We start from the raw sequence: 19,010 nt of genomic DNA, 5'->3' as shown, positions 1-19,010 counted from the left end.
TTGCGTTCTTAAATTGAGATTTGAGAATTATATGCATAATTCTTCATTATTGCGTTCTTAAATTGGATCCAGTCATTTGTTTAGACTCAAATATGACCCTATAATATCTAGGATAAAATAAGTTATATCCGATATGTTAATATAATATATAAATTTGAATATCATAGGTAGCAAAAACATTGAACTAAATAAGGAGAACATAAAACTAAGGTATATTTACAAAATACATTAAAAATAAATAACACAATATAAATATATCATTAAATGATAGTAATTTAAATTAAGGAGTCTAATTATTTATATTTAAAAACATGTAAAAATTACATTTTAAAATAATATAGGATAACACAATGGGCTGGGATGACCTAAAATATAACCTCGACACATTCTAAAACTATATTAAATATAATTTCTAAAATTTAGACTCCGCAAAATGATTTTCAGGATAGGATGAGTTGTATGCACCCCTAATTGCAATATTGTTGTTTATTGTTCATGCATTAAGAAGCATTTTTTTATATAAAAATTGGCTCTTAAAATTGAATCAAGATCCTCTCCCGTACTAGATGACATGATTACACATGTATTTTGAAGAATAAAAAAAATTGAATATTTCTTTTTTATAAATCAATAAGCTTATTATAACCTCATATTTTAATACTGACTCTTGTGGAGAGTATTCAACCCTTTAAAATTATACCAGGAAGGTTGAGGGGGGAAATGCTGAGATAAATTATGGGGTAAAAATAGGATATTTTAGAACCCATTTAAACAAAATTGTAGGGTAAATTATGATTGCCGATGTGGTTAGATTATTTAACAGGTTAAGATATTAATCCACCTCAACTAATAAAAGGTGGATACATCTTAGTTTTTTCCATGTATTGCATGGAATAATAGCAATAAAAATTCAAATATCGTAATGTGTAACGTGTGCAATCGTTATATGATTCAACTTGTAGTTTCTCACACAGCCAGTTCCAAATGATAAATGTTGTATAAAGCAAGGACAAAAACTATTACAATTCCATGATGTATGCCCCCTTACAAGCCCTGTTTTGAGAGGGTTTTTTCCACCCTTATGGAGAAGAGTAATGATATATTACAATGTCTAGTGAATAGCATGCTGAAAACCTGTTACGTGTAGCAATGGTTCAAATCCTAGTTCAGTTTATTCTACATAGCTCACATTTACGCATCCCCATCATTGCTCTTTGCTTTTTCCTTCACTGCCATACCAATTTAATTATGCACAAAGGTATGTAAAATGCAACACTGCATTACTCTATGTCTCAATGCATTAAAGAACCAATACGGTCCATGCAGGTAAGAGTGGTGTTTTAATGTTATTTAAAGATGGATTTGGTTGGAGAAGTTATGGGTTTTTTATTAAAAAAAGTTAGGGATGTGTTATGGTTTAGCTTGTGGAAGAAGAACATAGATTCTGGGTGAGGTCATTATGAAATCTAAGGACATTAATATTGGCGTGTGCAACTTTAACTTGTTATGTAGTAAATGCTTTATTTGGTCAGGCACTCCTACTATTCAAAGGCTTTTGAAACTCAATCATACTCTCTAGCAGCAAAATTTCAACAGCACTTGATGTATATGTTTGACTATGTTTTAGACAAAGGAACAGCAACACAACAAAAATGCACTTCATTATTTATTTGCCCATTGAATTTGAGAAATGAATCAAAGGTTAAAGTCCTTCTACGTGTGAATAAAACATCCTCATTCAATAATTACCAGCACGGGTAATAGACTAGGAACACTTGTCTTAATTTCACACAGTACTTGGCGTGCACCAAGTGTTGTTTCTTTTACTGCCATATCATATTATTATTTTTGCTGCAATATTATTACTGCTACACATTACTAGTAAAAAATCTGTTTTGTTGACAGTTTTTACCTCAATTATATATATTCCTAGTTTCCATTTATTTCTTGACTTAAAATGTTATCAGCTATCACAAAGATACGAAAGCACTTGATCTTTAACTTTATTTTCCTTAATCACAATGGACAAAACATAGTACAAGGCTACAAGCCTTTTCATTTTTCTCAGTAAAAATACTTTTACACATACTCATTGTTGATTGGCTTGGCAAAGTAGAAAATGGTTAAAGATACATCATAAATGTAATAACATAGTAATTCATTTCTGGCAGCTACCTTCAATTAAAATTGAAATTTACGTGAACAACATAACGCATCCTAATCTGCTCCACATTATAAACAATGTACTCATTGTACAACAGAGAACCCTGCAATATAAAGTGGTAGAGAATAAATGTAAAGTTTCTTGCATCACAAAAAACTGTGTAGTATCAAGTTATAGCCGTAACCATAATGGAAATTTTCTCTGCTGATTAAAATTAAACTTCTAGTGCATACTTTTGTGCCTGAATTGCTTTTTGGCTTTCCTAGGGGAACTATGAGCCCATCCTCAAGTGCCTGAGCTTCCAAAAAATCTGGTGCAGTTCCTCCTACTCCTTTTGTACTGCAGTATGAGATTGCATTAGCGTAAAAATCAACTATTAAAGCATACATGAAAACTTGTTATATTACTTAGAAGCTTAGAATTTTTTAGATTTAGCCATTGAAAAGGACTAAAAAATAGGGATAACTTAGAATTCGGAGAAACAAAAACCTCAGTTTTCCTTTTGGCAACTTATCAGCATCATAGTTAGAACTTAGAAGCTCAGCCATCTCGCCCAGTGCAACCTAATTGTACAGCCAATAAATGATCATACTTACTGAAGATGTGAATCAATAATGACAAAGTACCCAAAAAAAAATATAAATCAACTTCTTGAAGATGAGGAACAATAATGAACATATTGCAAGCGTAATCTTCTAATAGAATCTTGCAGCTAATATTCACATTATATTTCAGCAACATAAGAAAACAAAGCAATGCAAAAAAAACTCCAAATTGGTCTGCTGTAATTATCTGATAATAACTGACATGCAGCACCAATCGGTGAAATTGATCATTGGAGTTTAAATCCAGATTCCTGACATCAAGTCTATTAGTAATGCAACAACGTTTACAATCAGACAAGTGAAACAACCTCACATAAAAGAAGCACCCCATCCTTAGCAGTACGACTCGCAAAGCAATAATTCGCACTTTTGGAGAACATGTCAGCAAAGTAAACCCCCTTCCCAAACATGTAGCCAGTTGCCGGTGCCTCGGGAGGAGCTATGCGCAAACCTGATGATGATGCATCAATCTCAGATATTATTGCATCAAATAATATAATAATGTCTACACTCCGCACCCACAAGCATGCAAACAAAGAAATTACTGGACAAATGAGAGAAGGAATAACCTTGAGATAAAATTCCAGTCCAGTTAGTGAGCCGAGAACCATGCCACAAAAGCATCCTATTTTTCGTGCTAGAAAACTGTGATACAGAATGGAAAGCAGTTGGCTCAATACAAAATGTCTACATATAAACATGTAACAAACTGAAACAAATTTTGAATAACAAATTATATTTCCAGTAGAAGAAAAATTGACAGAAAGATCCTCATTCAAAATGCATTCGTTGAACCTTTTTGAAGCGTTCAGCCTCGCCTTCTCTTGATAGCTTGAATATTTGAACAATTTCCACAGTATACTTTGAATGAGTTTCTGCATGAGTGTTCTTCATATACTTCTCAATCTGATTACATCAAAAGGAGAAAAATGGTAGGGGCAGCCAGTGTCAGGGTTAACAATTGAAGCTTCAGCAACATGTCAAAGTTAATGAGAATTCATTATGAAATTTTGCAGCATGCCTTTTAAGCACAGGACAAAAATGATATTTCAAACCAAATTGGAAAAATATTAACCATTTAGATATCAATTTCCTTTCTTAATTGTTTCTCATGTATTTTATTAGCTTGAACTTTTATAACGAAATAAAAGACAGTAAATGTATACCATAGAGAAGAAACATTTAAATCACTTAGATTTCACCTTTTCTTTCTTTAATTGTTTCTTATGTATTTAATTAGCTTTAACTCCTACAACAGAACTTTTTATTAAATAAAAAACAGTAACTTACAACAAAACTAAGAGAAGCATAATTGCTTACCATATAGAATTCATCACAACCAAATTCAACTGGTACCAGTTCACAACGAAGGCGTTTATAATGAGCATAAAGAGGATCATCCTACATCAATTAAATAATCATGATCGTAAATTAGAATGAGCATAACCATAAAAAATGCAGAAATCATTAATATAAATGTAGAAAGGACAGAACGTCATATGGGTGCCATTTTATTTTGAGAATTAAAGAATCAAGTTGCAACAAATATTAGTTAAACAGTGAACTTCCAAGTGGAAGGAAACAAATAGCACAAACCAAGTAGGAATGCATTTCATTTAAAACACAAGTTAATATCATTGGCAAATGGGAACTTCATGTGCATTAAGAAATGTGTTAGATAAAACAACAACCAAGCCTTGACCCCACTAGGTAGGGTCGACTATATAGATCGAACAATGTCATAATGTTCTATCATAAATCATGTACAATGACAAAATATTAATCTCTAAATATTTCCTAATCGTTTTGCATATGGTTTTTCTTGGTCTCTATCCGCCTCTATAAATTGGACTAACCTCAATTTGATCTATTTCACACATGCTCAAAACACCTAAGGCGTGATTCTACCATCTTTTCTACAGTAGGAGTTATCTCAACTTTCTTCCTAATGCATTCATTCTTAATCCTATTTTATCTAGTGTGCCCATTAATTCAACGCAACCTTCCGATCTCTGCTACATTGATTTTATTCACTTGTTGAAATTTTACTGCACAACATCCAATCCTGTATAACATTGTGGGTCCTACAGTCACGCGGTAAATTTTTCCCTTAAGCTTGAGAGACACCTTTCTATCATATATGACACCTAAAGCACTCCACTATTTCATTAACCCCACTTGAATCTTATGTTTTACACTTTTACATCGCCCTCAATTTCCCCATCGTGTTGTATGATTCACCTAAGATACTTAAATCTAGTGGTTTCTGTTAGATAAAACATTAAACATAAATTTCAATACTAAATTGATGCAAATAATTACTTTTCAAAGAATACAAACCAATACGGACCTACTAACATACGGAGGCTCCAAAAGAACTAAAAATAAAACCATAAAGTATTTACTCATTTAATTGTGGGATGGAATGTCAGGGACAGATAAAAAATGTGTTCTTGGGTAATTCATTGAAACTTGCGATTTAATGTTAAATCTTTAAATTTACGTCGTACATTAAGCATAGGAGTAACCTAGTAAAATTTAAAAGCATGACTGAAAATCCCAAGATAGTGCTGTTCAAAGAGAAAGAAAGTTGGACAAGAGGAACCTGCATTTCTGCATCAACTTCCAAGAGCTTTGTTGCAACCTCAATTTCACCAAGAGCTTCCACCTTCCGTCGAATAGAACAAGTGAAACAATGGCACGGTTAAATAAACACAGGCAAACTATTTTCCTTTTCTAGGGGATAAGAGGAAGCTACTTAAGCTATGTAGCTAAAGGAGAGCCAAAAAAGGCATAATAGATAGTATATAATATAACAACAGTCATAAGAAAGAAAGGAAAAGGACATTCCAACAGCAACCAGAATAACCACATCAATACATATAACTGTAAAGAAAAAGATTACCATTTCCAACTTGTATTTTAACTTCTGAGGGGTGTCAATTACAAACTCGCCTGTCATTATTTATACATCCGTGTCAATTAGTATTCTTCCAGAAAAGAATGCACATAACCATGATAATTTACGTTTATGATTACTACAATAAAATAAATCATTATGTGTGCGCATACAATAAATAAGCTAGGAAGAAACAGCTTACGCATTTTTTTAAATCCAAAATCATGAGGAATTACGGTGTAGAATTCACTGCAACATGCCAATCAACTAGTTATAAATTTATGGTAGTCCAATTTCTGTCAAGCCAAAATTTTCAGCATTGAATGACTAAAAATGGGTAAGTATACTATAGGTAAAGCACCACACAGCTCTCTCATAAGCAAATGTAAGAAGGGAAGTATTAAACAGAAAACGATAAAGTATAGAACATTGAGGGCAATAAAATGACCGTATAATTTCTTACCCACTTAATTGCTCCAGAGCTTTCCTATCAGATTTATCAATTACATCAGCAATTCTTTTGAGAACTTGGTAGCCCTAAATAATTTAAAAATATATAAATGGTTAGTTTTTCAATGAGAGAAGATATGCAAATCAAGCAAGTTGAAACAGCAGTGACCAAGAAGATGAAAACAAATAATTCATCGCAGGAGGGAACTTATGCACCATGATACAGATGTAAAGACAGCAGGTTTTTTGTATTACTTTCTAAAAAAATCAAAGAGAGAAGAGGATTGAAACGAAAAGGCTTTTGAGTAAGTATGAGTAACGATATGAAAACTTAGGGTGGTGGTGAACAAAGGTTCAAGTGTATGTCCACAGGAGAAAATATTTGTAGGGTCCAAAGTACAAATGTATATTCTTGCATTACCCAAATTTAAAAAGAAAAAGAATTCATAAGACATTATAATATACTTTAGAAGTTCAGTGTTACTAAACAATGTTGATTTCATCAACATGATAGCAGCACAACAAGAAATTAGTATATGTAATAGAGTGTAAAAGGAAAATTGAAATTAAAGAAATGCCAGAGGAGAAAATATTTATATGTCCAAAATCTTGCCTTCAGGATTGTTGATTTGCTAAGTTTACCAAGGGGCAACTTGTTTGCATTGTACCCTATAAGAAAGATCACACCATTGAAGAATATAAAGCATATTGAATGAAGTTATAAAACAATTCAAAAGCATTTCAAATACATGACAATGACTCAATGAGTATTGATTGTGGTTTTGTTGTATTTAAGAAAACCATCTCATTGATTGAAATGACTCAACTGAATGTCATGTTTTTGGATCATATGATATGGGACTCATCCTGTAGAAAGAAAGAATAACTAACCTATTTCCATCATTTGCTGAATCATCATGCTTACATTGCAAACAAGAGATACAAATTTTGCAACACGAGGCTCAAGTTTTGATTCCAGAGGTTGTTTTCTGAGAGCATTGCCAGGATTTTCTATGACCTAAAAGCAATTGGAAAATGTTTAGAATGAGTAACCAACCAACCCAAATAGTTTCCTCCTCCTTTTGCTTCACATTCCTCAGCGCAATCCCAAGTCAAGATAATATCTATTACTACCATGGACAATAGAAGGTTGAAGTCTAATCTATAACTATAAGTACCACAACAAATGCTTCTCCATAAAAGAGAACTAATTTCATGATCAGGGTAGAACAGACCAGGATTCGTTTCAAAAGGCACCACAAGTTTACATGAGAAAAAGGAAAATGAGACAAGGGGAATAGAGTCAATATAACTCACAGTAGACTCTTCTTCCTTGCCACTGTAGTCCATTTCCAACCACGCATAACACTTTGGGTAACAGACAAAATTATTCCTATCAGACCAAGCATTCTTGGTCTTGGCCAAAAACTTTTGTTTAAACTCCAGGATGGCACTCTCACGTGATGTGTAAGGGCCCTGTATCTTGTCTTGGCCCTTTATACCTACCCTTCCCCATCTGTTGTAAACAAGGAATTTACCACCACCATCAAATTCTGCGAGAAATGTTGACGTAGGCAGTTAGAAAAAAACAGTGAATGAATGAAAATAGTGGAGAAACACAAGGCAGAACATACTTCGTACAAGTGAGGTGACACAAATTTTTATGACTACTCACGTTCAGTAAAACAATGTATGAGAAAGTTATCATGAGATTATCAATATATAGATTTAAATGAGAGTCAAACCAAGAACTTGAATAACATAGAACTTGTTATTATTGTCCCCAACATTTGTTTGGTTCAACATGGCTTCATAAATTTCATCACCCTGCATTACAAAAAATTATATCATATCAGTACGAAACCCATTATACTCAGAAAAGCTATCAAGTTGAACAATATCTCATTCACAACAACAATGTACAACTATCGGTACTAGACTTGCCAGTTGCAGAACATGATATTGTGTTTTTATGTGGTCCGGAAGCCATGGATCAAGAACAGCCACACCCTTTTTTGTTGCAGTCACTATCTTTTCCTCCTGTTCTTCTTTGCAAGATACTGCCTCTTCTGCAGCCACCATTAGTGTAATTATGTAAATGAAGAAATAATAATAGCAATGTATTTGTAGAGAGTATGGGCATCAATACTCCTGGTACCTATGCAAGCATTTGCCTATATAAGATTTACTCAATGTTGTAGAGAGTTCTGAGTGTTATGATTCCTTAATCCTTATAACTCTTGAGCGGATTATTAGGGTTTGTAGAGTGGTACACATCTCGGTTGTGTTTTTTAAGATTCCAAAAAAGCTTGTCAACATATTTTTGACATAATGAATATTATTGTTGGAGGATTTCTATGAATTTAGGCAGAGGGTTGAACCAAGTAAATCTTATGTGTCTTTTACTTTGTATTTTCCATGTAGCCGACCCCACCTATTGCAATTAAGACTTGATTGTAGTTGTGTATGTTTTCCCATGCCCGATTCTCGGCTAATGTGGTTTTTCCAACAGGAAAGAATGCCAAATAAAGGAAGTAAGACAGTAGTTTGCTTCATTTAATAGAAAAACAAACAACCTCGCAGCAAAACTTGATGCTTTCCATAGATTAATGGCTTATATCTTACTGATATGTGTATATAGGGTTACTGCATATGTGAACTACTGGTACCTATGACACTCATTTTGGAGTATCGATGCATTCTAATGTGTTGTTCAAAGAGAAAGTCGAAGTTGAAATAGAAGAAATGCAACAATTGAAGAACAATAAATTAGAAAAAAATGGAAGTAGCAAAAAGAAAACGATACCGTCTTCAACATTTTGCACTAATTGATCACTGATTTTATCAGGTTGGTCGGAATCACCGTTATCGGAGTCCCTTGTTCTCTTTCTACCACTACGGCGGACGGCGACACCGTCACCTGTCGTCAATTGCTTATTTTCTTTGCTAATTGCGGCTTCAAGCCTACGGATCTGGTTATGAATAATGAATGAAACATAATCAAAAACAAGAATAAGAAAAAGGAAAATAAAAATAAAAATTGGTTCGGTTGGGTTGGGTTTGAGAATACGAGAGTGGGTTTTATTCCAGTGGTGCTGAGTCCACGTTGCTCTAGCTCTGTTCGCAGCTCCTCTACCTTCATTTTACTTGCCATTGTTATTTGGAGTTCAGAGTCAAAGGGAATGTTTGGTTTTAAAGTTGCAACTTCACTTCTTCAGGTCGAGGTCTTATATTCACGACGTCGTTTGTCTTAATATTTCTGACAAAATTAATTAATAAATTCAAGATATGAAGTGTGCTAGGCACGACATCCAAGTGAACTAGCTTACACCGAAAGCTTTCTCACTTTAAATAATACATTTTTGAGGCAACTAAGTTATAATTTATCATAAAACTAACATCAATAAACACTCTTTACAATTGTGAATTTCTAACTTCTAATAGTATATAAAATTTGAAAAATAACTAAAAATAATAATACGATTTTTAGTTAAATGTGTATCTAATTTAATTTTTAAATATTTATAATGGTAAATTTATTATTGAAAATTCATTTCATTCTCTGAATGTTATTTCAAATATTTTTTTAAAAAATTAGTTTTCAAACTCTACAAACTCAATTTTAAAATATATAAAATAAGTATACCTCTTATAAGTTATAAATCATTTTAAGATAATTTATCAAACATGGATATAATATAATAATTTATAAATAAGTCTAATCGTCAAACAATTAACAAACTTATATTTTGTCCAATATGCTAGGTGGCTATCTTTTCAAACACACGCACATTCTCATAAAAATCTACTCTCTTTTTTTATAGACAAACTTTTTTCTTAAAAGGGAAGAGAGAGTGTTTAATTGAACACTCTAATGTTAGCAACCATTGGTTGATTCGGGTAGTATATATTTGTTTTTCTAATCACTTTAGATAAAGTGTTATACATGACGATAAGAATCTTCATATAACTACATTATTTTGTGGGTGCTCCTAACTTAAATATGATTGCTGCATAATTAAGCTATCAATGAAAGAGTCAGCATCAATATCGACATTTAAGAATTAAACATGATTACCTTTGATGATTAGAAGAAAATAATCAGTTTTATGATTAAAGTTTGAATAACTTGGACTTTAAAATTTGGGGTGGAAAAAAACACACCTGCAAATATGTCCCAACATTCACAATTTGTTCTCACTTTACATAATTTGTCTTACTTTCAAATAGGAATGACATATATATCATGAATTGTTATATTGCTTTCTAAAAGAATAATAGTATACCCTACTCTATGTACTGTATGTTTATGGCTACAATATATAAAGGGCAACCCTGTTAATTTTTTATTGAAAAGATGAAAGAACAGTATAAATTAAAAACTGATATTATTATTTTTTACAAAAGTAGGAGTAAAACTCTGGCTTGCTAATCTTTTGTAGCAAGAGCCAATGTAGTTTATAAAACAAAATATATATAATTGATTAAGCATGTTTACACAACAAAATTTTCACACCTGGACATAGCAACAACACAATTACACAACCAACATCATAATTTAAAACCATAATCATCATATCCAAACCACATTAAGTAGAAATGCGTGCAAATGAAATTGTTTAATTTTTCCATCAACTAGCACTGTGAAGGCTCTACAAGGTTTGACCTAGACTCATAATGACACATGTTTCTTCATTTTATAATTTTTATTTTATTTTTTATATTTTGTTTTTCTTCTGAAGAGTATCTTTTTCTCCTACCAATAACAAGGTTTTTCATACCCTCGCCTTTACTTTCTATCTATTATTAATTTTGGTCATGTTGCGCCTAGAGTGTCCACTATTTATGGGAAACCCTTGTTTTTGTTGTGACATTGAAAGGGGTGAGAGGGTATGAGAAACCCTTGTTCATGGTGGGACAAGGATATATTGTTTAGAAAAAATAAAATATAAAAAATAAAATACTTATTAACTAATCCTTATTTGTAATGGGGGGATTATTAAAGCTGTAATGTAGGTGATTAGCTACTTGGCTTTGGAACCTTCATAATTTCTAACTCTATTCTCATTATTTTTAGAGAATAAAATATTTTATCATATCAGGATATATGTTATCTTATCTAATCATTAAAATTATGATGTGTTCAATTTTCTAATATTTAGAAATATTTTTTGCAGAAATAAATTAAAAATGACATTTATCATAATTTTAGTTATCAGATTAAATAATATGATGAAATATTTTATTATCTTAGTTAATTATATGTATAGTATCTTGTCTACTTTACTTTTATCTTATGAAAATTAGCTTTATACTTTATATTTGCATTAATTTTTGAGATAATGTTGATTTCTTTTACCTTTTTTTTTAGTAATGATGGCATTCTCTTCAAAATTCCTTCTAACGTTACTACAAATTTAAAGTAATAGTTATGCACTATATAAGGTTATAATATTATAGAAAGGTAGATTTTTATTTTTATTATTTTTATCATTGCTATGGAAGATACTAATATCATATGAGTTATGAAAGCAAAGTTATAAAACTCAACTATGACCGATTTAACTGTGGATCGGACATCTGACTAGTTTGAGTTTCTCATCAAACCGATTTTGCATAAAAATGAATGGATTTGGCTTGACTGAATCGATTGAAGCCTAAAATTGGTGATTCGGACCGGTTTAACTGAATCAATCAAAAAATATTCTTTTAAAAATGTAATCAAAACCTTGTAGTTTTTAGATTACAAAATTAAATTTTTTTTAACTTATCTACATTAATCTGTCATTTATTAACTTATATAAGAAATTTTTTATTGTTTAATTAAATTTTAAATTTATTGTTCATTTTTTGCAATTAATGCATTACTCATATGTTGTGTAACAATGTTTTCAATTTATTTATCACATTTCATAGTAGTAAAATCTTATTTATTAGTTATTTAATTAGGTATATAATGTTTTTAATTTTACAGTATAAAATTATTAAATAATGTTAGTTAATATTATTATTTTTTTAGAATTTTAATACAAATTTAGTCAATCAGTTTAACCTTTGATCCATTGGTCTAACCAATAACTCATTGATTTAGTATCCTTACCGAACCATTGACTGATCCGAGTTTAATAAAATTGAATGAAAGAGACATTAGAATAACATGTGCTATTTTTTATTTAATAATATTTAAAATGAATAAAATAATCTAAAATAAATAAAAGTATTAAGAAAAAAATTATTGAGCAATATTATATCATTATATTAATAAATAATACAGTAATTAATATATAGTTTAATATAATAAATAATATAAAAAATGAATAATGATTAATAGAACTGAGAAATAAACTGCAAGCTAATGAATTCTTATATTGGAAGTGATATATCTTTATACTAAATTCTTTTTCTATTAAATTCTTTTACATGTAAAAATATGATATATATTATTTTGTTTATTAATAATTAGATTAGAGTGATATATATCAATTTTTGTTGGTAGAAGTATTTAGTATGAGTATATTTCATTATTCTTTTAAACTCCTTTGCAATAGAAAAATTACTCTAATACTAGCTGTGAAGAGCTGTTCACATTCAAGATCACTTCCTATATAAGCTCTCCGCAACTATACATAAAATATCCTTTCTCAATTCATTAATTTCAAGTTCAACTAGAAGTTGAATCACAGCAATGGATACCTCTTTCACCAACATCAAGCTTTTCTCTGCTCCCCTGTTGGATGGGATGTCCCATGTTCTTACCAGGTATCCCCAACCTTAACTCATCTTTCTTATTCCACTTTACCCACTCTTTTTTACAAACTAAATTACATCTTATTATATTTTGGTACTACAAAAATTATTTCTCACATTTTGGTAAGGAACTAATACATTTCGAGGTGTGGCTGTATGTTACATATTATTATCTGGAATGCCATTATCTGAACATTAGAATTTAACTATTTTAATTACTGTGGTAACAGGCGTGGGACGCGACAACAAGAAGAGGAGCAACATATGTTAGTCGCAAGACAAGGGAACAATTACTGAAAACATGTGGTTCCCAGACCCCATCACTGGCTACTATAAACCTGTGAGTACCAAAGATGTTGATGTTGCTGAGTTGCAAGTTAGCAAAAAATTCAATCACTAAAATTTGAACCTGCTCTTGGTGACTTAATTGTGCATGTGATATGATTGCGTTTCTTGAGGTTGAGGTTGAGGTTCACAACACGTTCGAGGATTCAGACTGTGCATGTAACATGCACTGCTTTTAATGTTTATCATTTTCTATATGTTCACTTACTCCTCATTCTAGCTATCAATCAATTCTAGGGAAATCTAATGATTTAGATTTACTCACTACTTTAAACAAATTCTCTAGAATTAATGGCTAGGGTGTAAAGTAAGTTTAAATTTTTTACTGTTATAGTAAATAGATCCCCTCTGGTTCTTTTATATTTTATTTGTTTCAATGTGTAAGGTTTAATTTTAGAAGTTAATTGAAATGGTCGAGGATGAGTTAAAGCATAGTGTTTTATATGTTTTTTTTATGAATTTGATTAATGTTGCCTTACTAGTTTGAAAAAAAATTGTGGTTATAAATTTTTATACTAAAGTTAGAGAACTGTGACATTCACATTAATACGAACACCTGGGACCATGAAAAACACTAAGATTGTAATCAAAGTCGTGAAGAGATAAGAAAAATGACCATTCCCCCATTCTCACCCATGTCACGGACAAAATAAATATTTTGTGTGTGGAAAAGATGGAAAATTAATTAGTAAATACAAACTGAAATATTTCTGTGGTTCGTGTTAAAGAATGTAGCAGCTTGTTAGGAAATTAAAATATAGAGGTGTATTTTGGAAAGTAGAATGCTCGAATTTTCTAAACCTAAATACATTATTTTAATCCAAATAATACCAGAGAAAAAAAATGTTATTTTTATTTTAAGGATAAAAGGGTTATTTTTTACTACCCATTGCAGTACATTATTTATTCATTCCTTATTTTTAAAGCATACCAAATACTAATGAAAAGTCGAGAAATGTGTCTCTCTGGATTTAAACTGGCATAGGGTTACGTAGGGGTGAGCATGGACCAGGTTAGTATGGATTAAGGCTCGTTCTTACTTGTCCTAAATATTGGTAGGGTCAATTTTTAAACTCGGATTTGGTCCTATACCAGAAGCTAACCCAATCTCAAATAGCGATTTGGTAAGTATTTAAACCCGACCCTAGATCCGATTAAATATAATGCATACTTATTTTAGATAAATAGTTCTCAATATTATTCATTATTATGAATATATAGTTTGATATATAAAATGATATAAGTATATATATTATTAATCATGTATATATTATAGAAAAATTAAAGAATAAATGATACTTTCGACCAAAAGTGTATAACTACTCTATACACATTTGAGTAACACCACATACAAATATGATGGGCTAGTGACCTTGGGATGCAACGGGTCATGTTTGATCCTACCCGACCCTAAATATTGACTGAGTCTATTTTTTGAAACTGAACTTGATCTTAGACCCAATCAGACTCGATCATGATTGGGCCATGCTGGATGAATGCATGAGATCGGATCTTACTCACCAATAGGCTTTTGGGTCCCCCAGCTATTCTCTTTTGTGATAAAATATATAAATAAATTTTATTATACAATCAACATTATTTTTCTAGGATTTATTAAATATATTGCATAATCAAAAGGTTGCTCTGATTAGTTGTAAGCATTAAAAAAAATTAGATTTTTTTGTATCGATAAGAGTATCTCCTAAAAAAAATAGGTTTTCTTAAAAATTTAGGTTTAAGTGATATTTATAAAGCATTGACAAACTTATTAGTTTTTTAAAAAAAGTAATTAGCATAGATAGAATGTATGCCTTAAGAGATAATATTTTACTAATAAGTGTCTAAAACATTGATTGAGAATAAAAATAGAAATGATTTATTATAAATCAAAAGGGTGTGCTTCCACTTTCTGCAAACATGGTTGGCTTATATATGACCGAATAAAATTTTATTTTTATTAGGATTTCACATATTATTTTATAATTTTTTAAATTTTTTCATGAAATAAGAATAATCTATTTTTGTATAATAACAAACATTCTTCTTATTCTTATTTATATCCCACAACATCAACATTTTTTCATAACTATTCTTTTCCTTACTTTCTCGTGATTAAGAACAAGAAATTTTATTTTTATTTAAAAATATAAATATAAAATAAGAATGTCACAATAGAAATTTTATTAACATTTTGTTATTTTATGAATACCCAAACTTGCACCCTGTGCTTCAAAAATAAGGTTGGTTGTCTACTTCAATGGTAATAGATCTAACCTTCCTTAGTTAGTTTTCTACTTTAGTTGTACTTAAACTTTAAAATAATTATGATTTTTCAACTTATTTATGACATTTGTAATCTTTCTTGTTGAATATAATGTTTATAAAGTATTAAATAATGTTAGCTTGAATTTTTTTATAGTTTTTACCCTTTTCAAGTAGTAATCCGTTAACCCACTAATTAAAATATAGTGTAAAATCTATTAAAAACAAAGTCAAAAATAATTAAATATCAACCGTGGATTGATTAAATATCAAAAGTGGATGGATGATACAATAAATAACAGTAGACAGTTGTTACATACATCCTTTTTCTCATTAAAATATCATCTAAGTAGATTATATTTCTCAGCTTGCAACAATTAAACTCTCCTGCTACTCATCCTGACGAATATTCATTGGAAAAAAACTAAGCACTTCAAGAGCAGACTATCGAAATTGATCATAAAAGAAGATTACAACAATTTTTTTCCTTCACCCTATAATCTCTTTCGGATGTGTACTTCTTCATATACTTGAATCCTTAACATTTTGATTAAAGTATTATCGAGCAACTACTTATAACAATTCGAGGCAAGAAAATTGAGACTTTTCTACATAGATGAAAGGGAAAGGGAAGTGTTTTCGAACTCATCATCACAATCCAATCCACAACCGCACTGCGGGGACACGAAGAAATTATCTAACGGAAAAGACGCAGAAGCAATACCTACCGAAAAATCGAGATCATCGGCGTCGCGAACAACCTCCACGATGTTGAGCCACATGAAAAGAACCTTCACGCTAACTCCAGTTAAGTCTTTAAGCCTGTTTTTCGATATGTGGCCACTGATGATAGGTTCATAACTTAATTGGTAGGAACCTTCTAGAGAGAAACTGCACGTGTCGTTCAGGTACGCGCGGAATTTACCGCTAGATTCGTCTAATTCGTATTCGGTGATTCCCTTCGGGAGGATTCCTTCCGGAAAGTTGTATTGTGCGAGAAGCTCGTAGGCTGTTGTGGCGGGGGAGGAAGTTAGAGGCGGTGGTTGGAGGATGGCGGAGATGAGGAGGAGGATGGCGGTGATTGACATTGTACTATTTGTTGTGTTGGAATTGGAATATGGAATAGAAGGAACTAAATACAAACTTTCTCATATCAAGATATTAGGAGATTATTTATCTCTTTTAGCCAATAAATAAAAGTATTATATATGTACTGTTTTGTTTAATTTTAAAAAAATATATGATACAAAATAATTAAATATGATACGTATCATATATTTTAATGGCTGAATAAGATAATTTATCTCATTGTAACGAAATATACTTTATTCTCTTATTGGAAAGGTTCATTAGACGAAGGCGTTTTGGTGTGCGATCATGACTAGGATCATTAAGTGGGACACGTGTTGTTATGTATAACTTTCCAGAAAGATGAGAGAAACGTAGATGATGGAAAATTCTTTTGTTCTCTGAATCTAGATTTTTATTTTTGTCTTCAATTGAATAAGCAGAATTTGGTTTTTAAAGAAAGCTACCACAACTTGCATAAATTTTGGAGAAAATAGTTTATACATTTATATATTTTAGTTTGTTAATATTAATGGATCGCATCCTTCCTTTTTTTCATGGCTGCAATATCCAATTTACATCTAAGATCCAAATTGATAAATTCATGGTATGGTGAATTCATTCAATGCCTTTGAGAGGCAAGAGCATGCTTGTATCATAAAAATGTGTCATTATTATCTGTTTATTATGTCACTCCTTATTATTAATCACAATAAATTACCAAAATTATTAGATATTGAAATTAAATAATTGTAATTTTTGTTAGTGTCACATGTTTGTAGTATAAGTTATGTTGGGAAAGCAATTGTACAATCACATTAATTTTATCTAATTAATTGTAGTATATAAGAATTATTCTCACTTGAATCATTCTCTGCGAAAGCTATGATTACATTAATTTTATCTAATTAATTGAAGGGTGCAATAAAAACCGAACCTGTGGTTACCCTCCCGAACCGAACCCGAATTTAATGGGGAAAACCCGATGTGATTGGGTTTGGGTTTTACCCGGGTTTAAATTTCGGGTTTGGTATGGCAAAGGCCCTAACCCGAACTCGTCCCGGAGTAAGGTAATTTAATTTAAAATTGAAATTTCTATCATTTGCCAATTGTTTTTAATTTCTAATTTTACTTTACATACTATTAGATTTTCAAACATAAAAGAAATGAAATAATACAAGAGAAAATAGAAATGTTAGAGAAAAATTGCACGATAATAATATCATATTTTCCTTATACTTTATCATTTTCGGGTTTTTTCCGGGTTTTTTTCGGGTTCGGTGATGGTATTTTTATTTTCAACCCCGTTGAGTTTGGGTTCGGGTTCGAGTTTTGAATTTCGGATTCGGGTTTGGGTATATGCAAACCCGACCCAGACCCGCACAATTGCCATTCCTAGTTTCATTAACTATATGAGCCTAAGTCCCGCTACAGAATAGAGAAGCACATAAGAATATTTCCTTGACTCTAGCCATAACTATAAGCCTAAAATAGATTTTGTTGAGTAAAACTTGAAGTCTAAAACTATGTATCCCTAAATTAAGCATTCACATTCTGATTTTAGTAATTAGTCTTCTCAAGCATCCAAAGTTGAGGCCCTGCGCATTTCTGTCACTATTAACCGTTTAACCCTTCACTAGTTTTCCTAGCACCAATGTATAAAGTAAACAGAAATATTAGTTTTATAAAACTAACAATACAACTCCAAAGGAAACAAAAAAACAATAACCCAAAATGGATACAATTACAAAATTCATGTCACTCTTTGCTATCTCCCTAATGTTATTGCGTCAAACAAGTGCAGCAGAACTCAGAGGCAAGGTGCTAATGGATAATGTTTGTCAACAAACACCACATAAGGATCTATGCATTCAGGCCCTTTCATCAGACCCAACAAGTGCATTTGGAAACTTACAAGACTTTGCATTGATATCACTAAGAGTGGCTGCAGCAAATGCCACAGGAATATTAACCCAAGTGAAGATGTTAATTGATAATGATAATTTGGACCCTGGAGTTCAACAAGGTTTGGCTGATTGTAAAGAGAATTTGTTAGATGCTGAAGGTCAACTTGAGGACACTGTTGCAGCCATATTGACCAATGCTAAACATGATGCCCAAATATGGCTTAAGGCTGCATTGTCTGCAATTGATACATGTGATGCTTCTATTCCTGGTAATGATGATATTCTCTCTGTAAAGAGTGTAGAGTTTCGCAAATTGTGTAACATTGCTGTGGCCCTCAGCAAGGCTACCTTGGCCAAACATAACTAAATTTTGCATGTTGCTCTTTTCTCTTTCTAGTTATGTTGTCAAGGTGGTTTTTTTCTTTCTATTTTGGTGGTAAAATAATTTATCATTGTATTGAATTGAATTGATCAACCGTGTATACAAGCATGGGTTGTATTAAGATATATGGGCATGAGTTAATTAATATCTTTTAATTTTTATCAAGCCTTATGTACAAGTT

At 31.3% G+C, this 19,010-nt stretch overlaps 3 protein-coding genes across 3 annotated transcripts; 1 reads left to right on the top strand and 2 right to left on the bottom strand.

Moving 5' to 3' along the window:
* On the bottom strand, positions 2,124-9,343 carry LOC109346300 (poly [ADP-ribose] polymerase 2). Its single transcript, XM_019585787.1, has 18 exons — positions 9,189-9,343; positions 8,925-9,090; positions 8,063-8,187; positions 7,864-7,945; positions 7,436-7,671; positions 7,010-7,136; positions 6,732-6,787; positions 6,132-6,205; positions 5,871-5,917; positions 5,675-5,724; positions 5,375-5,437; positions 4,090-4,170; positions 3,565-3,675; positions 3,339-3,414; positions 3,078-3,220; positions 2,654-2,727; positions 2,398-2,503; positions 2,124-2,267 (listed from the first exon to the last, which is right to left on the bottom strand). The coding sequence occupies exons 1-18, from the start codon at positions 9,270-9,272 to the stop codon at positions 2,178-2,180; spliced, it is 1,791 nt and encodes a 596-aa protein (XP_019441332.1). The 5' UTR covers positions 9,273-9,343; the 3' UTR covers positions 2,124-2,177.
* On the bottom strand, positions 15,775-16,583 carry LOC109344880 (uncharacterized protein At5g01610-like). The gene has a single exon (XM_019583607.1). The coding sequence runs from the start codon at positions 16,558-16,560 to the stop codon at positions 16,081-16,083; it is 480 nt and encodes a 159-aa protein (XP_019439152.1). The 5' UTR covers positions 16,561-16,583; the 3' UTR covers positions 15,775-16,080.
* Positions 18,208-18,987, top strand: LOC109346299 (pectinesterase inhibitor-like). The gene has a single exon (XM_019585785.1). It carries the CDS (start codon positions 18,275-18,277, stop codon positions 18,812-18,814), a length of 540 nt encoding a protein of 179 aa, XP_019441330.1. The 5' UTR covers positions 18,208-18,274; the 3' UTR covers positions 18,815-18,987.

The sequence above is a fragment of the Lupinus angustifolius genome, chromosome LG04 (assembly GCF_001865875.1).
Source record: "Lupinus angustifolius cultivar Tanjil chromosome LG04, LupAngTanjil_v1.0, whole genome shotgun sequence".
Taxonomy (NCBI): Eukaryota; Viridiplantae; Streptophyta; class Magnoliopsida; order Fabales; family Fabaceae; genus Lupinus; species Lupinus angustifolius.
The sequence above is the reverse complement of the archived record's forward strand: the minus strand, read 5'-3'. Positions and strand labels throughout refer to the sequence as shown.